At 50.1% G+C, this 25,913-nt stretch overlaps 2 protein-coding genes across 3 annotated transcripts; one reads left to right on the top strand and one right to left on the bottom strand.

The window, feature by feature from the left end:
- Positions 1–97: 97 nt before the first annotated feature.
- CHPF2 (chondroitin polymerizing factor 2) lies at positions 98–5,800 on the bottom strand. Of its 2 annotated transcripts, none has more exons than XM_026479175.4 (5): positions 5,644–5,800; positions 3,989–5,191; positions 3,003–3,567; positions 2,224–2,406; positions 98–1,550 (listed from the first exon to the last, which is right to left on the bottom strand). In XM_026479175.4, exons 2-5 carry the CDS (start codon positions 4,273–4,275, stop codon positions 243–245), a joined length of 2,343 nt encoding a protein of 780 aa, XP_026334960.2. In that variant the 5' UTR covers positions 4,276–5,191; positions 5,644–5,800; the 3' UTR covers positions 98–242. The 2 variants fall into 2 exon arrangements, with proteins under 2 accessions (XP_026334960.2, XP_026334961.2); XM_026479176.4 differs by having other exon boundaries at positions 5,714–5,800.
- A 5,084-nt stretch (positions 5,801–10,884) lies between these two features.
- On the top strand, positions 10,885–25,336 carry ABCF2 (ATP binding cassette subfamily F member 2). The gene is made up of 15 exons (XM_026479173.4): positions 10,885–11,026; positions 11,691–11,889; positions 16,095–16,307; positions 16,796–16,978; positions 17,062–17,233; positions 18,389–18,484; positions 19,312–19,414; positions 20,602–20,697; positions 20,867–20,986; positions 21,070–21,159; positions 21,532–21,642; positions 22,300–22,362; positions 22,565–22,693; positions 23,378–23,581; positions 24,716–25,336. The coding sequence occupies exons 2-15, from the start codon at positions 11,733–11,735 to the stop codon at positions 24,851–24,853; spliced, it is 1,875 nt and encodes a 624-aa protein (XP_026334958.1). The 5' UTR covers positions 10,885–11,026; positions 11,691–11,732; the 3' UTR covers positions 24,854–25,336.
- Positions 25,337–25,913: the final 577 nt, after the last annotated feature.

Here is a 25,913-nt window from a genome sequence, read left to right as displayed (position 1 = left end):
AAGGACAAGGGGAAGGCGGTGGGTCCCTCGGGGAAAATTCCCCACCCCCTCCCTCAGATTCTTCTCTTTACTCCATTTTCCCTAGACCTAAAAACAGTTTGGCAGAAGACACTTTTAATAACATTTTTCTTATTAAAAAAATACAGCAACAAGCTCTCCATCTGTCCGTCCGTCTTGCCTTGCCCTTCCCGGGGCTGAGGCAGAAAGGGGAACGCCACGGAGGGGCAGGGCGCCAGGCTGTGCTAGGTGCTGTTGGCCTGCTCCTGCTCGAACAGCGCCATGGCGAGCTGCGCCCGGCCCCCCAGCCCCTCCAGGTTGCTGAGGCGGCAGCGGTGGTAGAGCTCCTCGCTGAGCCGGGGGCTACAGTCCCGCACGGAGAACTTCTGCACCAGCCCTGGCTCCACGGCCCGGAAGAGGTGGAGCCCTGAGAACCGGAGGAACACATCCATCACCTCCAGCCCCTCCAGGGCTTCCTCCTCTTCCTGGCCTGCCAGCTCGCCAGCCAGCCGGGCTCGGGCCGCCAGGTAGTCGGCGTTGTAGAAGCAGCCCTCCGCGGAAGCCTGTCGGTCAAACCTGCCTCCTACAGGAGCCCCCCGGGCGGGGTCAGCACCAGGGGGGGACGGGGGGTCGGGGCCAGCTCCCGGGGGCCCCGGGGGAGATCTCTGTGGTGCCAGGGCAGGGTTGAACTCCTGGAAGTGCACCGGGAAGAAGGCCTGCCAGCCGGAGATGGCATTCATTCGGCAGCGGTTGAGGACTTCGGGCCCAGGCCTGGTCCACACGGTGGTGAGAAAGAAGAGCGTGTCCACGGGGTGCTTCTTAGAGACCACGTCCATGAGCCGCACCTGGGAAGGGGCCTCGGCGCGCACGGCGAGCCAGGCCAGCCTGGTCCCAGGGTACCGTCGCTCTAACTCAGCCGCTGCCGCCTTCACCCCAAGGAATGGGTCTGGGGCCCCTCGGCCACCTTCCCGAGGCCCGTAGACCAGTAAGAGCGTGAGCAGCGCGTGCTCGCGTGGCTCCAGGACACCGGCCGCGAAGGCCTCGAGGAAAGCCAGGGCTGCGGCGGCTTCGGCCACTAGGAGCGGCAGCACGAGCTGCACGCGGGTGGCCTCTGTGACGTAGGGCATGGGCAGGATCTCCACCCGGCTCAGCGGCCGCAGCAGGCTGACCCTGCGGGCCAAGGCCCGCCGGTGGCCGCGCTGCGTCACGGCTTCCAGCAGGAGGTCCAGGGTGTACTCCATGCCCCGCGCCGGGTCGAAGCGCCGGTAGCCGTTGAGCAGCCGCTGCTTCTGAAAGCGCAGGCGGGGCTGGTAGCGCCGATTGAGCTGCTCCAGAGCAGTCTCCACGGCGTCCCCCACATCGGCCCTGCTGGCCCCCTGCAGCGGGCACTTGGGGGACCCGTCTGCGCAGGAGAACGTATGCTGCTCTGTGAAGTAGTCCCAGCCCAGCACCTCAAATCGAGAGTGTGGTGTGAAAGGGGCCGGGAGCCCAATGGGCCAGCTCAGCCCTGCCTCGCCCTCGGGGGTCAGCATGGTCAGGTTCTGGATCTGAGCCTAGGGTGGGAGGGACGCACAGTTAGTGCCCTCTAGGGAGTCAGGGCCCGGCCCGGCTCGAGCGTCCCGGGTTCTGAGCTGTCCTGACTCCGCCAACACGGAGGGAAGTGCCCCTGGGCTAATCATTTAATTCCCTTTCCATTCTTGTCTGTAAAATGCAGAAAGCACACGAATCGTCCACACCGTACACAGCTGGCGCGAGAAGGAACAGGTGGTGCTTCTGCAGAGGTGAAAGCCCCGCAGCCCTTCTCTCCCATACCCCAAGTGCGCCTTCTTCATGCCGGAACCTTGGCTTTCACCCACACTCCACCCCTCCCAACCACGATCCACTGGATTGTTCTTCCACGTCTACCTGGGCTTTTTAAGGACAGTGCTACAAATTCAGGGCCTTCTAGGCTTCCGCTTCTCCAGTGGAGGGGCACTAAAACAATCGCGTCTAAGCGCTGTACTAAGCCCCAGTGCAAATCCTTTTAACTGCTTCCAAGTCGGGCCAGGAGCTTCTCTTATGATTGACCTGGGTCCCCATGGGCCCCTTCTCCTTGGAGATGTTTACACTTAGGTCCGGTCAGCCTCTTCCTACCTCGCCAGCCTCCCCGCGCACTCAGCTGCCCCCTCACTGGGAGCCTGGACAGCTGAAGCTCCCGCTGACCTCCAACCACGGACCCAGGCTCACCTGCAGTTGCTCTATCTCGCTGTATGCCCGCTCCAGCTCCAGAGCACTGAAGCGTTTATGGAGCCTGTACATGAGGGTTCCCTCGGAGACGGGGTGCACTGCGAAGGCACTCAGGAAAGCCGAGCTCCCCTCCTTCTCAGGGTCCCTATTTTTGGCCAGTTCAAATGAACGATACTGCTGCCCCTAAAGGGACCAATCAGATCAATCAAAACCACAAACGGAGGGCTGCCTGTCCCCACCACCCTTAACCGGACTCCACATTCACACCCGCTGCTGCCACAGAAGGGGAGAGAGCAGGAGCTCGCTCCAGGGTCGCCTTAAACTTGGCCTGACTCTCACCAGATATGGGAGAAAAGAATGTGAAGTAGGCAATTAAGGATGCCCACTTTGCCCAAAGAACCCCACCGTTTCAAGAGAATGAAAGCCACAAGCCAGAAAATGTTCCCACTACTCTGATTGACCTTACTTCTTCAGGACAGTGGCCACCTCTAGGACACTCCCAGATCATTTATGACTGTGCATGTGTCAGATGAGAGGGCAAAGGGCAGGGGGGCAGATGGGAGGAGCTGGTGAGTAGAGGCACCCTTCTATCTTGCCCAGAGGGTCCCTGACAAGATGCCACTTTTGAAAGCACTAAGGTTCTAAGCCAGGGTCAGTGGCTAGGAAGGACAAAACCCCAAGGTGCTGCTGGGAAGGAGCCAGCAGCACCAGCCCTGGAGACCAATCACTCAGTCACTACGAATTGTCGGGGACCGAGATTGACTTGAAAGGGCTGTCACCTGGTGCTGTGAGACACAGCCGATGCCCAGAGAGTCGATGAGGCAGCGGCCAAGCCACTCATCAGGACGGGCACTGAGAATGTCTCCTCGGCAGCCGTCCAGATGTGGCCGCAATCGAAGCAGGAGACTCCGTGACAACAGGTAGCCAAAGCCCCCATGGCAGTACCGGGCCTGCTCGCCTGCGCCAATAAACTCCTCGGCTCGGCCCAGGTACAGGTCTTGGTTGATGCTGAGGTGGCCAGCAAGGGCTGCCAGGCGGGGGGCCTGTACATACGTGTCATCCTGCATGATGAAGAACCAGTCGTAGTCGGCCCCAAAGTGTGTGTGGAGATGGCGCAGGGTCTCGGACATGAGCCAGGCTGGACGTTCGTCCCCGTGAGATACCACCTGCATCCCTGCAGGAGTCCGCGCCCCTCGCTGCCCCGTGAAGTACAGTAATCGAGGGAAGTGGTGGGCCACTGTGCGGTTGACAGCCACAGCCAGAGTGGACAGGGTAGCCCTGGAGGTCAGGACAGCCACCAGCAACCGCTCCCGAGAGCCCAGCTCTGTCTGGATGTACCGAGTCCTGCGGAGGGACCAACATGCCAAGGGTCAACTCCTTAACTTTTAGGAGCCCAGTCTGTCCAGCACATAGATCACTCTAGGAAGGGAGAGAGGAGAGACCTCCTCATCCATATCAATGAGCTAGTACAGTGAGCATCCACTGACAGTGGAATTCATTTGGGGAGGGGTCTACCAAGGACGGATTAGATGATTAGATGGTTAGATGTAATTCCTGCCCTGTTTAAGAACACCCAACACTAATTTTAACACCAATGGGCAAGACTTTCTCAACCTGAGAAGGGAAAAATAGGAACAAACCATGACGGGTAATTAGGCAAAGAATTGCTCTGGGAGCCTAACACTGATTACAGTGCAGGCAGAGGCAAAGCCTGAGAGCCACGCTGAAGTGGCGTCTGGGGACCGTGTACACACACAGCTCTCACCTGAGCACCTTCTTATAGGGCTTGTTGGGATCCCTGTAGTAAGGGACAATCCGGGGTTTGAAGTCTTCATCACTTTGGTCGAGTCCAGGTCTTGAGTCTGGATTATGTGGCACTCCCGGTTCCCCCACAGCTTCTACACAAGGATCTTCTCCCTCACCCTGGATCCAGGAGACCCGCAAGAGGCTCAGGCTGCATCCCAGAGACAGCCCTAGGATGAGGGGCAGTGCTGGTCGCAGCAGAGCCAACAGGGAGCTCAGTCGCATGGTGGTAGGCCCTGCCATGTGCATGCCCCAGAGGGCACAGCCTCAAGGATCAATCAATAGGTTGATGGGTGTCAGGCCAGCAGTAGGCCTACAGTTTTAACCAGGAAACCTGGGGTCGGTGAAGTCAACGACAGAGCAAGGTGTGTTTGCTTCCAGGTCCAGCATCCCCAGGAAGCATATGGCTGGGCTTCAGTCCTCAAGGTGCCAGACTTAGCCCTCAGTCTAAATGGCAATACATATTAGAGTCAATTTCACCCACTAATGGGATGATGGTCTGTCTTCCAGAAAGAGGAGGACAAAAACTTAATCCTGCCCAATCTAACCCAAAAAGAAGGACTACACACATCTGTAGACTGGATCTAAGTTGATACAGCAGCAGCTGATAAAGGGTTGGGGAAAAGCAAATGCTCCATCAAAATAACTGCCCCAAGGACAAGAGACTTGGTCAATAGGCCTTTTTCAAAGAGCACCTGGCTGGGGGCACATTTCTCACACAATTTACTGAAGGGGCTGCTGACCAGCTATTGAAGACCAGCACAGGGGAAGGGTTAAGGGCCTCTTTCTACTCTACTCCCGAGTGTTAAGGAAACACACAGCTACTAGAGTAACCCCTCCTCCCAGTCGAGAGTGGTCAGGAGCCGCTGGCATGGTGCACAGTTCTGCCCACCCGCATGAGGTGGACAGATAATGTGACTCAGCACTGAGAGCCTCTCAGAGGAGCACAATGGCTGATGGAACCATTTTGCAGGGCAATTCTTCTGTGAATCCCAGCTACGGAGAGGCTGGTGCGGTCCACCTTCTTCTAAGAGGAGACAGGAAGCAAATGACAGTAACTCTGGCTGTGTAACAGCAATTCGGTGTCTGGTTTTACCGGGGCCCCAGGCACCCAAGCCAAACCAAAGTGGGAGGACGAGAAGCAGCCAGAGACGACACCGGGATCCTGTGAAAGCAAACGGAGGCTCGGCTGGCTTTGGACGTCACCGCTGCCAGGACGAGCGCCCCTGCTCTACCTCTCAGCGATCAAAGCCCAATTCTAGTCCTAGAAGGAAGGCCCAAAGCGAGTTTTAGCTGTTAGTCTCAAAACAGAAATAAAACCGGCTGCGTCACGGAACTGTCGAGGAGGGGCTGGGGGACTCAGCTCGGTTTGTTCGGGCGGAGGGAATGGAGGTCGCGGCCGGGAGAGGAAGGCAAAGACCCCGTTATGAGGCCAGTCGGGGGGGCAAAGGCCCTGCCTGCGCCAGCAGGCGCGGGACAGCAGGCACACCCGAGTCCCACAGGGGGAGGCCCTGCAGCAGGGCCAGGGGAGGCGGCGGACCGGTAAAGGGCAGCCAGGTGTGGCCGATGCGGCCAGCGCCGTCCTGGGCAGCCGGGGCGAGGGCGTGGGGGTGGCACCTGCTCCTGCCGTGGGGAGCGACGCCCCTGTCGCTCCTGCAGGGGGAAGGGCGGGGAAGGGGGAACAGACCCCAGTGCCGGCCGAGGCGCCGGCTCCGCCGCTGCAGTCGCTGCCACCTCACAGCCCGGCCCGTGCCTTCCTCTTCCGCTAGCCGTCAGTCCCGGTCTCTATGGTGACAGCATCCGGTCGCTCGCCCCGCCTCCCCCCTCTAGGTGGTCTCCCCGCCCCCTTTCCCGCACCGCGCAGGCGCCGTGGGGATGACGTGGCGGCCGTGCCAGGCCCCCGCCCCCACGAGGAAGCGTGCGCCCCACGGACGCTAGTACCGGTGGACCTGAAGGCGCTCCGCATCTTCAACCTCAACTTTTGTCCGCCTTTGAAATAAAATGTCGTTCGCCTCAGTGGGCGCGCTTCTGCCTCCTCCACGACTCTCCCAATGGGCTTCGGAACCCTATCATCCACTGAGTTATTTCAGAATGTTGTTTGCCTCCTAAGTTGCAGGCCCGCGTTGAAAGTACTGAGTGAGAGACGCCTGGGGGGCTCGGTTATTTAAGCGTCTGCCTTCGGCTCAGGTCGTGATGCCGGATACTTGGATCGAGTCCTGCTGAGCAGGGAGCCTGCTTCTCCCTCTGCCTATCGCTCGCCCTGCTTGTGCGGGAGCTCTCTCTCTCAACACACACACACAAACAAATAAAATCTTTAAAAAATGGGAGAGAGAGGGAGGAAGGGAAAGGAAAGGAAAGAGGAAAAGGGGGGAAAGGAAAGGAATTGAGTGAACAAGTAGTAGGTGAGGTGGGCATGGTACCTGCCCTCGGGGAGCTGAGGGTTAAAGGAGACAGACATTAAAAACACAATGACATACCAAAAATATAAACAGGTAGAAATGAAATCACAACCTGTCGTTGCAGAAAGTAGAGCCCATCGGAAAAACATGACAGGAAGAATTAAATTAGATTGGGAATTTGGGAATGCTGAGATCCGAAGATTCAGTAAGTTACCTAGACAAAAAGCGGAGAGGAGTTTTCTGGGCACACAGCCGAGCACATAGGCCCTGAAAGAGGAAAGACACTGCCCTAGAGAAGAACTGGGAAGGCCAGGGCCAGCTAAAGCCTTGTGAGAGAAGAGAGAACAACCCAAAAGGAGGCTGGAAGGCTCCAAAGACCACAGCTGGTTTCCACCAGGAAGGAACATTCTAATAAGCAATTGGCAAGTGCATGGGGGCAATCTAGTCCTCTGGTTGAGGGGAGGAGCCAAAAATGCTACAAATCCTGCACTTTGCAAACAGTGTCATACACGAGGAATCACCCAGCCCTACACAGCTTTCAAAAGTTCTCCTAAATGTTCATGTAAGTGAAAAGAAAATGGTTATAATTAATCCTTGAGCCTGTGTTTTATTTTTTAAAATATTTTATTTATTTGGTGTAGAGAGAGAGAGAGAGAGCACACAAGCAGGGGGAGCAGCAGGTAGAGGGAAAGGGAGACGCAGACTCCCCACTGAGTGGAGAGCTTGACATGGAGCTCAATCCCAGGACCCGAGGATCGTGACCTGAGCGGAAGGCAGGCGCCACCCAGGCGCTCCAAGAGCCTGTGTTTCATATATAAAAACAAAGTAATTTTTCAGGGTTGTAACATGTGCTGAATTTTCAAGGAATGTAACTATCATGTAAATTGAAGGAAGATAGTACTTTGTTTCATTCAGGAATTTACTAAGAGTTACTGTTTTGGAGAACTGTATCACAGACAGCAGTGCACTCATGGTGTTCTGTCTGTATTTGTACTGTCACATTCAAGGTGATCCTATATACAGGTACAAACGTATGACTAATTTTGTTTTCGAGCATAGTAAAATAATGATTATTGGAAAGGCTCTCCTTTTCTTTCTTCTGTTATGGTTAAGACTATATATATATGTGTATATATATATATATATAGTAATTTATGTGTGTAGTTAGGTTATATCATCTATGAACTTTACTTCAAAATAGTAAAGGGGTGTTATTAAAAAAAAGTTTGCTATTAAAAAGAATCACTGGGGCTGGTAGAGTTAAGAACCACCATTCTAGGAAGTATATGAGATAGAAGTTACCAGCATTTGTTTTTCTTTACTGTGTTTTGGTCTTATCCTCAGTTAGACTGCAATTTGATCTCCCCTGAGCAACTGGCACATAGTAAGTGGTAAGTCAATGATTTGTTAGACTAGACTCTGGAAAACATAGTAGGGACGCTCACCTCCACACTAGGATACAGGTTCCAGACCAGAATTGTCCAACAGAAATATGTGAGCTGTATATGTAATTTTAAATTTTCTGGTAGTCACGTTTTTTTAAAAAGCAAAAAGAAACAGATGAAATTAATTTTAATCACATATTTATTATATTATTACACATATAAAAATATAATTTCAACATAAAATCAATATAAAAAATTGAGATATTTTACATTTTTTCCACATGCAATCATCTTCTTTTTGTTTTTTTGCTTTTTAAAAAAATTCCAGTATAACATATAGGGTTATATTAGTTTCAGGTAGACAATATAGTGATTCAACAATTATATACATTACTCAGTGCTCATTATAAGTGTGCTCTTTAAAACATATATATATTTATTTATTTGAGAGAGAGAGAAAGAGTGAGCCAGAGCATGAGTAGGGCGGAGGGGCACAGGGAGAGGAAGAAGCAGGCTCCCTGCTGTAAAATACCCATACCCAGTTCTGTTCCTGCAAAAGATCAAAACCCTAGGTGAGAATGGCAGAACTTCTACGAGGCCAACAGTTTTTCTAAGCCACTCTTGTTGTGCTGAGGGAGACTCTGCCCAGCAACTGTTGATCATGGGAAATCATGGATGTGATTGGTTGCTATGTGGGTGGCTTCAGAGAAGTAGCTGGTTAGTCTTTCTCTGGCCATCCCAAGCCATTTTACAAACCAGAAGATTCCAGCCTCAAATCTGGCACTGTCTCCTACCGGCAGTGTTGTTTTATTAACAGTTCTGTGCTTTTGTTTCTAATCTGCAAAATGGTAATAATACCCACCTCAGAGTTTGGGGGAGGGGATTAAATAGGATAGCATAAATGTAAGAACATAATAAATGTTAGTTCTCTGTAACCTGCCTGTAACCACACATTTTAATGAGGCTGGGCAGGTAGGCATATTGTCAACAGTGCTCCCAAGAGGTGCTTGAATGAGTGATTTTATGTGATCCACAACCATATATAACTTCTTTGCTTCACAAAGAAAGGCTTTGCAGGGGCGCCTCGGTGGCTCAGTGGATTAAGCGCCTGCCTTCAGCTCAGGTCATGATCTCAGGGTCCTGGGATTGAGCCCCAGGTGGGGCTCTCTACTCAGCGGGGTGTCTGCTTCTCCCTCTCCCTCTGTACACTCTCTCTCTCTGAAATAAATAAATCTTAAAAAAAAAAGGCTTTGCAGTCAATTAACTATTGTCTATATTATTCAGCTAAAACAATGCTTTTGCCCATAGTAGATGCTTAATATTTGTTAAATGTATTAAATTAAATAAATATCTAGTGCATACTTAGGTTAGGATTCTACTAGTAGCAGAGTTCAGCCTAGCAGAACTCCAGCTAAGTAATAATTAGCTTATTAAAAAGAAACTCTAACAACCATATGAGGTAAGTACTGTAATCATTCCCATTTTACAGAGGAGAGTTTGTATTTTGCCCAAGGTCACCCACTGTAAAGGCGGGGTTTGAATGAAGGCAGTCTGCCCCAGAACTCATGCTCTTAGTTATGCTATGTCAAGTGTGGTCCCCACCTAGGCACTCCAGCAGCATGCATAAGCCACTTGTTTTTTGGCACTTATCACCTAAATGTCTGTTTACTCTTTAAATGTTCCTCTTTGGGACGCCTGGGTAGCTCAGTCGGCTAAGCGTCTGCCTTCGGCTCAGGTCATAATCTCAGGATCCTGGGATAGAGTCTGGTGTCTGCTCCTTGCTCAGCAGGGAACCTGCTTCTCCCTCTGCCTGTCCCTTCCCCTCCTTGTGCATGCTTGCTCTCTCACTCTCTCTCTCTGACAAATAAATAAATAAAATCTTAAAAAGTTCTTTCTTAATAGTGAGCTCCCTGAGGTCAGGGAATAATTCATCTCCATTGCAACGCCAGCATCTAGCTCTGAGCCTGACGTCTAATGGGCACTTAATTGGTGGAGGGTATTCTAGAACAAGCTATACTCAAGGCATGAAGGCATGAAATAGCAACGCTTACTTGAAATACAAGTAGATTCTAGTGGAGCATCAAGTTTGAAGAGGAAAACTAGTTCCATGGGGAGAAGAGTGAGTTTTTTAGTTTTTGTTTTTTACTGATGTGGGGGCACTTTTGGAGAATGTGCTCAAAGGGATTAAAAGCTTCATTTGCCTCCCTCTAGCTGTGTCACTGACGGTGGGGCGCCGCTATCAGAAGCCTGAAGAAGTAATAGGGATCACAAAAGGTCTGCCTTGTATTTGAGGCTACAAATTTGGGATTTACAATGTAGGCGATAAGAAGTCCGTGAGGGATTTTAAACAGTAGACTCAAGAGAAAAATAAAGGGCAAGGTTACAAGTCTAACTGGCGATACAGCTAAACTCAGGAAAGGTTTTTTTTGTTGTTGTTTTGTTTTGTTTTGTTTTTAACTTCAGAGCTCTTACCACCAGACTTACATGGCTTTGGTGGGTATCTAACAATTCTGGAGTATGTAGGCTAATCGGCCAAGGTTCAGGAACAACGTTCGGCACCCACTAAAAGTTTGGTTAACACTGGACCAGCATCTAAAATCTCGGTACCCTAAAACGAGGACGCCTTTCTTTCAAAGAGGAATTCTGTTCTTCGCATCACCTTCGTCGTGAAGCGCCTCTTTCTCAGCCCTCTCTTTCCAGTTGCCTCACTCTTCCTCCTCCTTCTCCCTCTACCTCCCTCCTCTCCTCTTCCCATTGTTTCGACCCACTCCCTCCTGACGCATGCTGGGAAGTGTAGTCGCTCGCCCTGCTGTTTGAGACGGCTGGGCGGCCCTATAAACTCAGTATCTGCACATAACTCCACAAATTTTTTGAGAGGTGGGGTAAAGCCTGGAAGGCCCAGCCCCTTATCCGAGGAGCAGTCTGGGAGTTGCAGTTTCCAGGGCCCAAAACCGACAGGTTCTCGGCGGGCTCTTGGACTCTAATTCCCCCATCCTCGCTCATCCTGATGACGTCACGCGAGCCCTTGCGATAGGCGGTAGTTCTCGAGGAGGGGTCTCCGCCCTAGCCGCCGCGACTCGAGAACAACACTTCCCAGGAGTCTGCGCGGCGGTGCGCCGACAGCCGCGCGATGCCGTGATTGGCTAGTGAGCCGGCCGCACGCGGAGGAGCCCAAGGAGCAGCTCTGTTGCGACAGAGGCCGAGCGGCGAGGCCCAGTGAGTTGGGGGAAGGGGCGCCGGGGGGAGGGTGCTGGCCGGTGAGGGGGGAGGGAAGAAGAGAAGAGGGAGGAGGGACGGGGTCGGGATGGAGGAGGCTGCGGAGGAGAAGAAAGGGCCCAGGGAGAGACACTGACGGGCGGGGGCTGGGGAAAGTCCCGGGGGTGGCGAGCGAGGAGACCCCGAGGGGACTCACCGAGGGGAAGACGAGTGCGTCCCGGGAAGAAGCTGGGTCCGACGGTTCGGTGGTGTGGAGGGGGACGACGGAGAGGAGGACCGAGGCAGACGGGAGGAGGAAGCCCGGGAAAGTGAGGCGGCCGGCTGGAGCGCCGAGCGCCAAGTTGTGGGGAAACCGGAGACGGGGACCTCTGCCGAGGGGGCAGAACCTGGTCCCTAAGTGGAGGCCCTGAAAGGAGGAGCGTTTCCAGAGTGAGGCAGTCAGTGGGGATTGGTGGACAAAGCCTGAGGGAAGAGATGTTAAGATTAGAAGAGCGGCCGAGGACCAGAATTGGCTGGAGAGACCCTGACAAAATTTGGAGCGGCTAGGCATGGGCGGAGCAGGGTATCCAAAGCTTGATAGGAAAATTCCTGAGCGGGATGGAGCAGGGCCCAGGCATTCTACCACAAGTTCAGAATTTGGGGGTGTTTGCCTTCCTTCCTTCAGGCTCCCTGTAAGAACAGTTTCGTACCCCTGTGGTTCATCACCATGCCCTCTGACCTGGCCAAGAAGAAGGCAGCCAAGAAGAAGGAAGCTGCCAAAGCACGACAGCGGCCCAGAAAGGGACACGAAGAAAACGGAGATACTGTCACAGAACCACAGGTGGCAGAGGAGAAAAATGAGGCCAATGGCCGAGAGACCACAGGTGAATTGAGGGACACGTGGGTTCCTGGGATGGTTGCTACAACTTAGTGGATGCCCAAACCGGAGTCAGAATCCTGACGCGGGGGCACTGGAGAATATATCTGGTGCCACAAAACTTTTCATAATGAACCAAACTGATAGAGCTGGAGCATGTGAAGTCTTGTTATTGATCAGGGAAACTGAACACAAGGTTCTCACGTACCTAGGGGAAAACAAATGCACGGGTGTTGTGCTATCTTGCTGCTGTTCATGCTAGCCTGAGGAGGAGGTGAGTTCCTTGCCCTTTTCTCAGTTTCCGTTTCCACACATGGTGGTCAGTATGCCAGGTTCTTTGCCATATCATACCCCTGTCCTTCCAGGGGTAGTGACTCTACTGAGAGAGAAACTTATGAATTGCTTTTTGGGATTTTTCCTGGGAAAAGATGCTTTCCTGTTATTTATATTTTGGGAAATATTTATTGAGCACTTCTCAAGCGCTAGACACCATGCTACATACTGATGCACTTTGAACAGTTTGCTCTCTGATAACTTAGAGTCCAGCTAGGGAAACACGACAGTATGTGATACAGAATTTTTCAGGCTCTTGGAAGTCTCTTCCCAGCCTTCTTTCCTACCCCTCTGAAAATTCCCCAAACAGACCTGCTCCATCCCGACTATTACTGTCCCTTGACTAGTCATGACATTTTTGCCCTTATACACTAAGGTTCTAATACCACAATTTTTGTGCTATCTACATTTGACATTTCTCTTGGGGTGCAGCTTAGGATAGCAAAACTTTCCCCATCAAACCTGACCTTTAAAATAGTACCTTTCACTAAACCCCTGTGCTGTTGTATACTGTTACTTTTTATGTTGTGTCTTCTTCTTTTTTTTTTTTTTTAAGATTTTATTTATTTATTCGACTGAGATAGAGACAGCCAGCGAGAGAGGGAACACAAGCAGGGGGAGTGGGAGAGGAAGAAGCAGGCTCATAGCGGAGGAGCCTGATGTGGGGCTCGATCCCATAACACCGGGATCATGCCCTGAGCCGAAGGCAGTCACTTAACCACTGTGCCACCCAGGCGCCCCTATGTTGTATCTTCTGTTTCTTCATCTAAATCATTTGATCTTTGAGTGCAGGGACCATGTTTCTTGGGTAATACTTTTTTGTAGGACTAACCTTGCAGATGGAATGCTAAGTAAATGTTTGAAGAGAAGAGCAAAGTTACTGATACAAATAATAACAGATAAGAATTCAGAGAGGGGGAAGTTAAAAGTGATTGAGAGGAGAGAGTTGAGTGGTAGGAATTGTCTCCAAAATAAGAATTGTGGGAGAAAGCTAGTGCAGTAAGGTCAGGTCACAGGGAAGTTTTATTCCTGGCCCGAGTAGTGGAGGATGCCAAGTTTAAAATGATGGGAGCGAATGAGGAGGTGATCTCTAAAATAGAGAGGTGGGGTCCCCTCTAGGCCCTGGTGAAGCAGTATCTGTCATCAGCTCTCTGGCTGAATTGGAAAGGTAACAAAGTGAACCCTACTTGAGACTATTGTCCACTGTTTCCATTACAAGTTTCTTGTTCACTTTTGCCCCTGGGAAAATAGGATTTCCAGGGAACCCAGCTGTGGTATCCCCATCTCAGTAATAGGAGAGCTTTGGTTTTCACCTTGCTTCCTCAGGCAGCTGCTGTTCTGAAATGTGACATCTGTTTTCCTTCCAGCCCTCTTTAAACATTTCTTATTGTCAGGGACCCGTGTCATTTCTGCTCCCTCTTCCAAGACTGGGTCCTCTCTCCTCTCTGAATTTGAGATTACTTGATGCTACAGGCCACCATTCTCCAACCTTTACTGATTGCCATTGTCACACAATCTTCCTTAGGTAGTAAGGTATGGAAATATCAAAATAAATGTCAAAGAAAATGACCTCTGACAGCGTAACCTTCTTTAGAATGTGAGACTCTTCAGGACAGACACTGGAGTTCAGCTGGTCCTCTTGTTTGGGGAGTGAGTAGAAAGGGACTTCTTGTGAAGTCTACAGTATTCTCGCTGATGAAGTTTATTCCAGAATCCCTTTTGCATTTATTCAGCGCTGTCTTTAGTGACAGTGTTTCCTGGGATGCTGTAGGCGAGGAAAATGAAGTCTGTTACTTTATGAATGAAGTCTCTTACTTTAGAAGGTTGAGAGGTGACTTAGGTCCTAGATGCTGTAAACTAGAAGAGGTCAAGAGAAAAGAATATATAGCTTTCCCTTAATTTTGATCTTCCTCTTGCCTGAGCAGATGGAGGTCTAGACCAGGGATCAGCAAACTTTTTCTATAAAGATCCAGATAGTAAATATTTGTAGCTTTGTGAGCCATATGGTCTCTGTTGCAGCTGTTCAGCTCTGCCATTGTAGTGGAAAGCAGCCACAGACACTGCAAATGATGAGTGTGGCTGTGTTCCAGTAAAACTTTATAAAAACAGGCAGTTGGCCAAATCTGGCCAGTCTTTTTTTGAGCTACCCCCCCGCTCCTATGCTAAGAATGGTTTTCTACATTTTTTAAAGCGGTTACATTTCAAATGTCTTGATTTTGCCACTTGACCTGTAAACCCATAAACCCTGAAATATTTAGCATCTGGCCCTTTAAGGAAAAGTTTACCAACTCCTGATCTAGATCATAAACTTCTTACTCCCATCTTCTCAGCATCTAGAATAGGGATTGGCATGAAGCAGAGCTGTAGGAAGTCTGATAACTCAGCCACGTAGAAAAGAGACTGAAAGTTCCTTTATTCAGTGAAAACAAAAACTTTGATCTCCATTCAAAAAGTTTTCATCAAGCACTGATTTATGACACACGAGCTGAGATGGAGATGGAGCACCTGCCATCTGTCTAGAGAAGCAGTCCCTGCCCTTAGTGTTGACTCCTTAAGGTAGGGCAGTGTTAGCCCCAAGGTGGGTAATGGGACCAGCACTAGTAATTATCTGACAGGGTGGGGTATTCAGAGAGTGTGACCTGAGACTAACCGCCCCACATTCTCTCTCTTGGAGTTGGTGTCCCCAACGAGAGAGCTCTCTTCACCCCTCTACCCCATCTTTATTCCTCCTGAGGACAAGCACATAGTCTTTTCTCATTTCAGGGATTCTGTAAAATCACTAAGGGAACATAGGTAAGGGTAACAAAGTCTAAAAAAATCAGAAAATTCTCATCATAGTGGAACCTCATGTAATTCCTGATTCCTTCCCCAAAAGGTCAATAAATAGCCTTATTTTCTTTTGGAAGCAGCTTACCAGGACTCCATCTGCCCCCATTCAGTAATACTTTATGGGCACTCTCCTTTCTGGAAAGGTAGCATAGTGACATAGGTAAGATCACCTGGTTCAAATTCTGGCTCTGTCACTAACTAGCTTTTTTGACCTTGGCTGTGTTATTTACCTCTTCATTTATAAGTATATATCTTATAGGTGTTGTAAGGATTAAGTTAGATGGAGAGTGATGACGTCGCACAGTCTCAAGCACAGAGTAAACTCAGCATAGATTAGCCATTAATATTCATCATTCTTCCCACACTAAAGATGTACTCCTGCCTGAAAAACCACAAAGGCACCACAGCTATGGTCAGTTTGCATCTCTGACACCCTCCAGATTTGGGAACATCTGGTTTTCCCAGCCTTGGCTCTACTTGTGTCGAGCCCTTTATGCATTTTCTCACAGTGGTCCCTTCTGCGCTGCTTAGAAGCGTATCTGGAATATGGAATTCCACTAGGTCATGGAATGAGAGAATTGCACTTCCGTAGTATCTGCTTTCTTTTGGGTTTTGGGACTAATTCTTAAACACATACATAATGGAGGAAAATTGGGAGTTCTAGCCATTCCCCTCATGCATTTATGTCATTTAAAAACAGACGTTAGAATTAAAAGAACAAGTTGTGAATAAAAAGTAGCCCGCGAGAGGAGGGATTAGGACAGACCTATATACAATGTACACACTCTGTAAAGCTTGTGAAACATCTGTCAGCTCCACTCGATCTTGAAGCCAGCTCCTGCAGGGCATGCCTTTTTCAGCATTTGGGTCTTCGTAAGATAACATTTGGTCACTTAAGTAAGGGGCAGAACCCACCAATACCCAAACAGGGACACAAACCCTGGACCCTCAGTTTAAAAGTCTGATTCTCTACTGAGCTGTCTGAATGCTCTTTTAGTGCGAGGGCGGGGTCTGTCTTACCCTTTTCCTAAACTTCTTTTCTGTCTCCAGAAGTGGATTTGCTGACCAAGGAGCTAGAGGACTTTGAGATGAAGAAAGCTGCTGCTCGAGCTGTCACTGGTGTCCTCGCCTCTCACCCCAACAGTACTGACGCCCACATTATCAACCTCTCCCTCACCTTTCATGGTCAAGAGCTGCTCAGTGACACCAAACTGGAATTAAACTCAGGCCGTCGTTATGGCCTCATTGGCTTAAATGGAATTGGTGAGGCCCTTGGAAGGCGAGGTGGGAGGTATCTCTCCTTGGCTCGTCTGTCACTCAGCAAGTATTTACTTAGCACCAGCTATGTGCAAAGCAAGGAGTTTACAGTATGGGTGGGAGACCACATATGTCCAGGGAAAAGGAACTAGCAGTACAGAGCAGTATGTGGTAAGTACCACATGAGTAGTTACAGACAGTAGGTGCTGGAGAAGTGGGCGGGAGGGGCAGGAGTGGTGGTGTGTGAGGCCACTGTAGGTGAACTGACTTCACGGAGGAGGGGTGGGACAAGAATTGGAGGAAAGTTGGAAAGGTAGCCCCAGAAAGCAGGGAGGCGGGGGAATTAATAGTAGGATTTGAATAAATGAAGGAAGAAGGGTACTCAAAAAAATGGTGAGGTCATGGTTTGGCTGGAGTGGAGGAACTGAAGTAGGGGAATGACCGGCAGATCTGTGCTGAGTGTCCTCTTCCCATTCTTTGCCTGCTCTTCTCAGGAAAGTCCATGCTGCTCTCTGCTATTGGGAAACGGGAAGTGCCCATCCCTGAGCACATTGACATCTACCATCTGACTCGGGAGATGCCCCCTAGTGACAAGACACCTTTGCAGTGTGTGATGGAAGTCGACACAGAGCGGGCCATGCTGGAGAGGGAGGCTGAGCGGCTGGCTCACGAGGATGGTAGGGCTCCAGACCTACGGGTGGGGGTGGACCTCCTCCCGGGAAAGGCCCAGGGAGCCTCACGAGCCATTCACTGCCCACAGCGGAGTGTGAGAAGCTCATGGAGCTCTATGAGCGACTGGAAGAGCTGGATGCTGACAAGGCAGAGATGAGGGCCTCACGGATCCTGCATGGACTGGGTTTCACTCCTGCCATGCAACGCAAGAAGCTGAAAGACTTCAGTGGGGGCTGGAGAATGAGGGTTGCCCTTGCCAGGTGAGTTCCTTCCTCCTTCTCTACCCTCTGGAGCTCCCCATTTCCTTCAGGGTCGAATGCTTACTCCAGTGGAACTGTTTAGAATAGAGGTCAGTGGTCTGTAAGTGTGCCATACAAGACACGACATCCATGGTGTGGAGGGCGGTGGTATGCTTGGGCTCAGGAGTGAGCTTCCTGACCGAAGTGATCATTGTTGGATTTCTGGCACAGTGTTTGGGAATCCTAGGATCAGGCCTAAGTAAAATGGTAAAGTAGGTCCATTTCTTTCTTCCTGACTCCCATCCTGTCCTTTTTTGTGTTTCAGTCCTTCTAATTCTTGCTATATGAAGATAAAATATTAGGCAGTTATTAAGAAATCTGTCCTACCCTCTTGTGACCTGGACCCAAAGTGAGTTTGTAGAGCCCATCATTCCCTCAGCAGGCCCCGCAGGAAGTCCCCAGTTAAATAGGTGGCTCCGTCATCTCGCTGTTGTCTGCCAAGTGAATTGGTGAGGTTTGATACACTGCTTTAGCGAGGCTGTGTGTGTGCCTTAGGCCATGAGAGCAGTGGTTGCACGTGCTAGCAAGGATTAGCCACCTCTGGTTTCCCCTGGGAGCTTTTAGAAGTACAGATTGCCTAGCCTCCTCTTCACATCTGTGCAGTTGGAATCTTGGAATTTGGTGCCTGGAAATCTAATTTTAAAAAGCCCTGCAGTGTGGTGACTGTGGGTATAGGAACCGGTGCTATCTCCTTGCTTCTGCTGACTTGAGATTCTACCTAAGAAGAGAACATTTTTTGGCCTCCTTGCTAAAGTCTGGCAACCCCGTCAGATAGGTTTAACTTGAATACTTTTGCTTTAGCAATTTATTTCCTCTATCCTTTTGTCTTCCTGATGGTCACCAGTTTCAGCGTAAAAGATTTGCAGACTCGTAAGGACTTTTACAACCTTATCCTCAAACTGCACCATCCTTGTGCTTCTCACCCCGTTTTCTGCCCTTTCATCTCAGCTCTGGTTTCTCTCCTCATTCTCCCCTTTCCTCGCAGTTACAGAACCTAGAATTGATCTCAGGACTCAAGCCGTGTCTGACCAGGTTTGCAGGTAGCAGGCAAGGCAGTCCCCTTCTGTGTAGCCCCCAGCAGACTGAAGGGGCTCTGTCTCCTTTCCTCTCCTTCAGAGCCCTCTTCATTCGGCCCTTCATGCTGCTCCTGGACGAGCCCACCAACCACCTGGATCTCGATGCCTGTGTGTGGTTGGAAGAAGAATTAAAGACGTAAGGGGCTGGGGATAGGGGTTGGGAGTGGGCAGGTCCTGAAGGGGGGAGCTGAGCAGAGTCTAAAGGAAATGGATGCCCAGAAACTGCAGTGATAGGAGAGCAGTGAGAAAAAGAACCGATGCAAGGCGGGGGAAGGCCAGACTGAAAACGTGGTGAGCACCTTTAGCGCAGGCTGTTTCGTGTGATTGGTTATTTGCAGTCTGAAACGTGCAAGTTGTTTTTTAAGTTTTCTTGGTTCTTCCCATTTAAAATACGACACCTTCATACTTCATACATGTCTTTAGACTGTTTTTCTCTTAACCGTATTTCTATGCATCGTGTAAAGAGGGGCTCCCACTGAAGATCGTGATGCAGTGACATACAGCCAAAGAGCTCAATAACTGGAATATTGTACCAGCTCTGAGGGCAGGCTTTTAGTGGTCTCTGCAATGACTTGGTACCGTCTTTCAAAAAGCAGAGTATAGTGATTTTTATCACACCTGCTCGGTTCTTCCCACCCACCTATTAGAGACATTTATGGATATGTTTGTGTATATATGCTTATTTTTATCGTCACTGTTAAAGTACCATCTCCACTCCATTCTTCTGAAAATTAGAACAGAAGATTGAGGAAACTCAGACTGAAAGCCTTCAAAGTCTCATTACAGATGGAATGTGCACTGGTGGCCTGGGTGGTTGCTGGGAGCCAGGAATTGGCTGTTAAATCTAAAGGGTGCTCCGGTGTAAGGATGGGAAAAGATGAAGGTTTTCTGGACCTCTCAGCTCCCCTGTTGTGGACCGTCACAGTTTTGAGCACCTCCCTGACTGGTTCTCTGGCTTTACAGTTTTAAGCGCATCCTGGTCCTCGTCTCCCATTCCCAGGACTTTCTGAATGGTGTCTGTACCAACATCATTCATATGCACAACAAGAAACTGAAGTATTACACGGTGAGTAGGCCGCAGCTTCTCCACGGCAACCTCTGTGCTTACCAGCTCCTTGAAGCTCTCCTTTAAACAAAGCAAAACAAAACAGACTTAATAGCCCTTTTCTACCTATTGCTATAAAAAGATGTGGACAAGGAGTCCTGCAGCCTGTTCTATTTTAGTCTCAAAGTAGTTGCTCTCAGGTTGTAGGCCATCGATTGGCAGCCTGTGTACGTGGTGTGTTTGCCGTATGGTAAAGAGGTGGACTTTTCATGGTCCGCAGGCAGTTCCCGGTGCTCCCTGCCTCCTTGAATGACGACTTAACTCTGTTTCACAACAGTCACACAATTACCCTTCCTTCCGTGAAGAGTGGGAGTCAGGATCTCAACAGCCCACTTGTCTGCCTTTCCATTTTCTGTATTTCAAAAAAAGAAAATAGAAGTCCTTTTCATTCATACTTACACTCACTGTGGGAGTATTAATAATTTCTTATATAGTCTTCCAGAGACTTCATATATACTTGCAAGGATTTGTAGTAAATTTCATGTATACATATCAGAGCTGTAATGTTAATAATTGTTCTCTTCTCTAGGTTGCTTTTACATTTTAATATATTTTGTACTGCTTCCCATATGAATATGTATACAGCAACCTCATTCTTTTCAGTTAATTGCATAATATTTCATTGCATAGCTCTCTGGTAACTTACTTGTCAGGCCCTTTTTGATGACTATTTAGGTTGAGCCTGATTTTTTGCAGATAGAAACCATGGCAGTCCAATTGTGCAGGGTTTGCTAGGTCCTAAATCTGATTGGTCTACTGTCTTCCTTTCTGGGTGCAGTTTCTGTAGCCCACATGGGGCTTCAGCCGCTAAGTGGGGTAGGGAGGAGTAGGAGGTGCTCTTGGAAGGCTGTGAGCCTTGCGATGTCTGTATGACTGTTTTAGTCAGGACTGCTGCCAGTGCTGTGGGTGTCTTTATGGCTAACCCGAGGATTTGCTCTGGGGTCCAGCTCTGGCTAAGAGTGAGAGGCACACAATGTGAAAGACCTCAGATTCTAGGTTAGGGTCTGCTTCGTTAATGTACTTCCCCTTTCCCTGCTGCACAGTATTATAGCCAGGGCCAAGTCAGATGCCGTCCCGCATCCCCCTAAACCCTGAGAACCAGGCCGGAGGTTAAAGCTGCCTGCCTTGCCTGGCACATTTCTCTGCAGGGTAATTATGATCAGTATGTGAAGACACGGCTGGAGCTGGAGGAGAACCAGATGAAGAGGTTTCACTGGGAGCAGGATCAGATTGCACACATGAAGGTAGAGCCGAGCTCATGTTCTCCAGGAGAGTTGGATGAGGGGGTATTTGGGGAACTTAGGGTGGGGTTCTGGAAGTCAGGAAGAAGTTGTCATCAGTATTTACCCCACATTTAAAATGAGTTTTTTGGCACCCGCCCATACTCCAAGCCCTCTTTCTGGTCTCTTTCAGAACTACATTGCTAGGTTTGGTCATGGCAGTGCCAAGCTGGCTCGGCAGGCGCAGAGCAAGGAGAAAACACTACAGAAAATGATGGCATCGGGACTGACAGAGAGGGTCGTGAGCGACAAGGTGGGGCCCGCCTGGGTAAAGTTAGTGGCCTACGGTGAGGTGGGTAAGACACAACCTAACTTGATAAACTCTCCTCTTCCTAGACACTGTCATTTTATTTCCCACCGTGTGGCAAGATTCCTCCACCTGTCATTATGGTGCAAAATGTGAGCTTCAAGTATACAAAAGACGGGGTGAGTACTCCTGTGCGGTTGGGAGGCTGGGGTGCGTTTTACAAGATAAGCATCAGCTGGCTGGGAGAGTCTGCTGTTCTTTGCTGAACCCACCCGCTAACCCACATGGTGCGCAGGATATTTCAGGCATAGTAGCTTAGGTGCCTCGCCCAGGGTCTCACGGTGGCCCCTCTTCAAGTACTTGGGAGGAGAACTGCTCAGCTGAGGCAGTGGGTGCAGGCAGTAGGTTGGGGTCTGCTATGAGAGCGGCCTCCTCCTCACACTCCCAGCTCCTCGCGTGGCGACTGGGGATGTGGTGGGGTTGATCTGCCAGCCAACTCGACTGATGGGTAACCTAGCGTCGTGTTCATCTCTCTCTCACACCCACCTCAGCCTTGCATCTACAACAATCTAGAATTTGGTATCGATCTTGATACGCGAGTGGCTCTGGTGGGGCCCAATGGAGCGGGGAAGTCAACTCTTCTGAAGCTGCTAACTGGAGAGGTATGGGGCCAAGTTGGGGATTGGGATTTTTAAGAGTAGGTACTTACCGTGTCTGAGGAAGAGGGAAGGTGTGCAGGGGCCATGACGCTTGGAGGGGCTGAGCACACCGATGGTGCGTGAGCTGCTGGTGGTGAGTGAGCCAGTTCTGGGGTGGGGGATGTGGTCACTGGCAGTGCTGAAGCTTGGAGCTGTTTTCTCAGAGCGGGGGAGGGAAGGAGGATCTGTGTGTGTGTGAGTGTGAGTGTGAGAGAGAAAAAACATGCATGTGGCTCGATATTTTTCCTTGTTTTCAGTTAGAATGTTTAGAGGAACATCTGCATTTAGAGACATGTTTTTATTTGGGAAACCCTGTTGTAGGTATGTCCAAGTCCTTTGTTTTACAGGTGGCGCATTCTGTAGTAGACATTTAATTACTAAGTAGACTGTGTTGTATGTATCTTTGCTTCCCTTGAAAACATCTGTTTCAATGTAGCTTCCTCAATATTTTTAGAGTGGCCAGATGAGCAGTCTGCGAGGTGGTGATGTAGATTCTGTTTAGGAACTTAGCATCTTGTTCAGTGAACATATGTTTATTTTCCTACTCTGCCTTTGTCTGCTTCTGACCGAGTTTCCCTTTCTGTGTGCTTTTCTTTCCACCTAATACTCTTTTCTTTCTAGCTACTACCAACAGATGGGATGATCCGAAAACACTCTCATGTCAAGATAGGGCGTTACCATCAGGTAAAGAAAGGCCTTGGGGGACAGGATGGTGTCCAGGGTGTGGGAAGGGGACTGCATGTGGCCAAGTCAGCTTTTGCCTGCTTCTCCTGGAATCTTAAACAGGTGCCTGGGTAGAGGTAGAGTTACTCAGCAGTTAACCCAGCAGCACTCCTTTTGAAGTAGGACACCAGGCACATCTGAGTGGGTTCTTTTTTTCCTGTAGCATTTACAAGAGCAGCTGGACTTAGACCTCTCACCTTTAGAGTACATGATGAAGTGCTACCCAGAGATCAAGGAGAAGGAAGAAATGAGGAAGATCATTGGTCGATATGGTCTCACTGGGAAACAGCAGGTCAGCGGGGGGGCGGAGGGGTGGATGTGGGGAACAACCCCAGATAACTGGGAGATTGTGGCTGTGAGGTCAGGGAATGCTGTCCCTGGTGTCCCTGGGGGGTTGGGAGCTATCCCAAAGTCTCTTCTTTTTTTTTTTTTTAACCTTATAGTAGGCTCCACAACCAACGTGGGGCTTGAACTCACAACCCTGAGATCAAGAGTTGTGTGCTTTACTGAAAAGTGTCTTCCTTTGATTCTAGCATCCAAGAGAACCCAACAGCTTTCCTTTTCCCTAGGTTGTATGTACTGGAATATTCAGGTCTCCTTATGGGGAGGGGCAGGGATAGCACCCAGTCTCTGACACGCCCTGGCCTCACACTACAAGATAAACCACAGTGCTTGAGGGCGAGGGAAATTCAGCTCTGGATTGAGGATCCACCATATTGTTTCAATTAGTTAACGATTTAAGTGCAGAGAGAGAGCAAGAGGTATGGCCTTAGTGACGGCAGGTGCTTCAGGCCTCCACATTTGTCCCTACAGGCCTTGAGAGACTGGTAGCTGTGTCACTGTCTCACTCTGTGATCTTGGGTCTTCCTTTTTGTAGAATGGTGATCACATTAGTGGAGAAAGCGGTGGGGAGTGGTGAGCCACGCTGTGTGGTGGGAGTAACACCAAGTTCTGTAAATGTCACGGTTCCCCTCAGGTGAGCCCGATTCGGAACCTGTCTGATGGGCAGAAGTGCCGAGTGTGTCTGGCCTGGCTGGCCTGGCAGAACCCCCACATGCTCTTCCTAGATGAGCCCACTAATCACCTGGATATTGAGACCATCGACGCCCTGGCTGATGCCATCAATGAGTTTGAGGGTGGTATGATGCTGGTCAGCCATGATTTCAGACTCATTCAGCAGGTGAGGCCCCTGGCTGGAGTGGGAGTCAGTGCAGGGGCATCCAGGAGAAGGCTGGGTAGAACACAGTCATAGCATGTGGCAGGGGGCACTCAATACATGTTTATTGGATGTGGGAAAAGGTCCCAGGGTGTAAACAGGGCAGGATGAGGACCAGATTTTTTTTTAAGATTTTATTTATTTTTTTGACAGAGAGCCAGCAAGAGAGCGAACACAAGCGGGGGGAGTGGGAGAGGAAGAAGCAGGCTCCCAGTGGAGCAGGGAGCCCGATGCGGGCCTTGATCCCAGGACCCTGGTATCACGCCCCGAGCTGAAGGCAGACGCTTGATGACTGAGCCACCCAGGTGCCCCAATGAGGACCAGATTTTATGGCTCTCTGAGAAATTTAGAAATTCTTAATGGAGATACTTCATTTTGTTCAGTAGTTATTCGGGGATGGTAGCCTATTTGGCACATGGCATTGTTAGCCAAAATTGGTGAGGGAGTCGGGTAGAGAACAGGGTGCTTTTACTTTACCAAGATCCTTTTTTTTTTTTTTTTTTAAGATTTTATTTATTTATTTGACAGAGAGGCAGCGAGAGAGGGAACACAAGCAGGGGGGAGTGGGAGAGGAAGAAGCAGGCTTCCCGCTGAGCAGGGAGCCCAATGCGGGGCTTGATCCCAGAACACTGGGATCATGACCCGAGCCGAAGGCAGACGCTCAACAACTGAGCCACCCAGACACCCCTACTTTACCAAGTTCCTTTAGCATAGAAATAGTATACTAAGGAGGATTTGGATTAAACAAAGGTTTACCACCAGGCATTGCTGGAAAAGCTTCTGATCATTTTTCTGAAGCTTTGGGAAGGATGGGGTAGAGAAAAGGAAGCTGAGAGTGAAGTTTCTAAACATATCTAGGCCCTGTTGGGGCACTTGAGATGAGGGGACACAGCGGATATTGGCTTGGAAGGCTCCAAACATGCTGGTTACAGTACCCTTGGGTTAGGCATCCCAAAGAACCTAGAGATGGTGAAACTGTGAGCTGGATATGGAGTTGGGCGGTGGGGGTTTCTTCCTGGAGTCTCCTGGCCGTGGTCTTCTGAACAGGGACAGGGAGAGTGCTGGCCAGGATTATTAAGCCTAAGATTTGCTTTCTAGGTTGCACAGGAAATCTGGGTCTGTGAGAAGCAGACAATCACCAAGTGGCCTGGAGATATCCTGGCCTACAAGGAGCACCTCAAGTCTAAGCTGGTGGGTGAAGAGCCCCAGCTCACCAGGAGGACCCACAATGTGTGAGCCCCTGCCCAGGCTGGGCTGGGCCTCTGGGGCCATACTCCTGCATTGCTGCAATACCGCTCCCCAGCCCCTCCCCTGCCCCCACCTGCCTTAGCTGCACTCTGTGATCTTATCTACAGCTGGACAGTACCTGTCCGTTTCCTGTCCTTCCAGTTACTTTTGTCCATGTGTGGACTCGGCTGGCTGTTCTGCCAGCTCCTTGCTGGTTACTGACCTGATAGTGATGCAGCCAGAGGCACCTGAGGGTTAGCCCAAGGGCCCACATCCTGGGTTGGCCTGTGAAAGAGCTTAGGGTCCTCGTTTTCTGGGTTTTGGTGATGTTGGAGGAATACCCCCCAGCCCACCGCCCCCATTCCTTTCTGCTTCTGGTTTGGAGCTCTGGGCCAGGGCTTTAGTCCTGGTCGGTTTTTAAATAATTATTTAACAGTGTAACTTTTAGACCTGCGTGACATCTACAAAGTGTCCAATAAAGAAAAAAGAAGCCATGGTCCCTACCTTCCTTTTCTGGTCTCTGGGCCCTTCACTCCCCTCCTCCCTGCAGTGCCAATGCACTTTCCCTCAGCAGGAGCTTGGCTGGGAACTGGTGGGATGGATGCAGACTAAAGACTAGTCTTCAGGAGTTGGAATAACTCTCCTTCCCTTGATTTGAAGTTGTGCCTTGTCTTAGGCCATTGTCTCACGACACACGTCACAATCACCTGGAAGACTCATTACATCACCAGTCACTGGGTCTTGCCTCAGGGTTTGTGGTTCAGTAGGTCGGGGGTGAGACCAGGAATTAAAATATTGTAACGAGTTTCCAGGTACTGCTGATGCTGCTTGTCTGGGGGCCGAACTTTGAGAACCACTCTCCTGGGACATGTTTTGTAGAGTGGTCTGAGGCTCCTTTGCTGCGACCCGCACCTCAACACTTGGAGCCAGTGGTGCTTGTTAAAATGCAGATTACCAGGCCCCAACCTACTGATTTCATCTGGTGGGGTGGGAGAGATGCAGAAATGGTCAGGAGTCCGCATTTTCACACTGAGGTTTGTGAACCACAATTTCTGGGTGGGATACAGGA

Source organism: Ursus arctos, unplaced genomic scaffold (genome assembly GCF_023065955.2).
Source record: "Ursus arctos isolate Adak ecotype North America unplaced genomic scaffold, UrsArc2.0 scaffold_3, whole genome shotgun sequence".
NCBI classification, from domain to species: domain Eukaryota; kingdom Metazoa; phylum Chordata; class Mammalia; order Carnivora; family Ursidae; genus Ursus; species Ursus arctos.
Note: the sequence above shows the minus strand (reverse complement) of the source record. Positions and strands in the feature narration are given on the sequence as shown.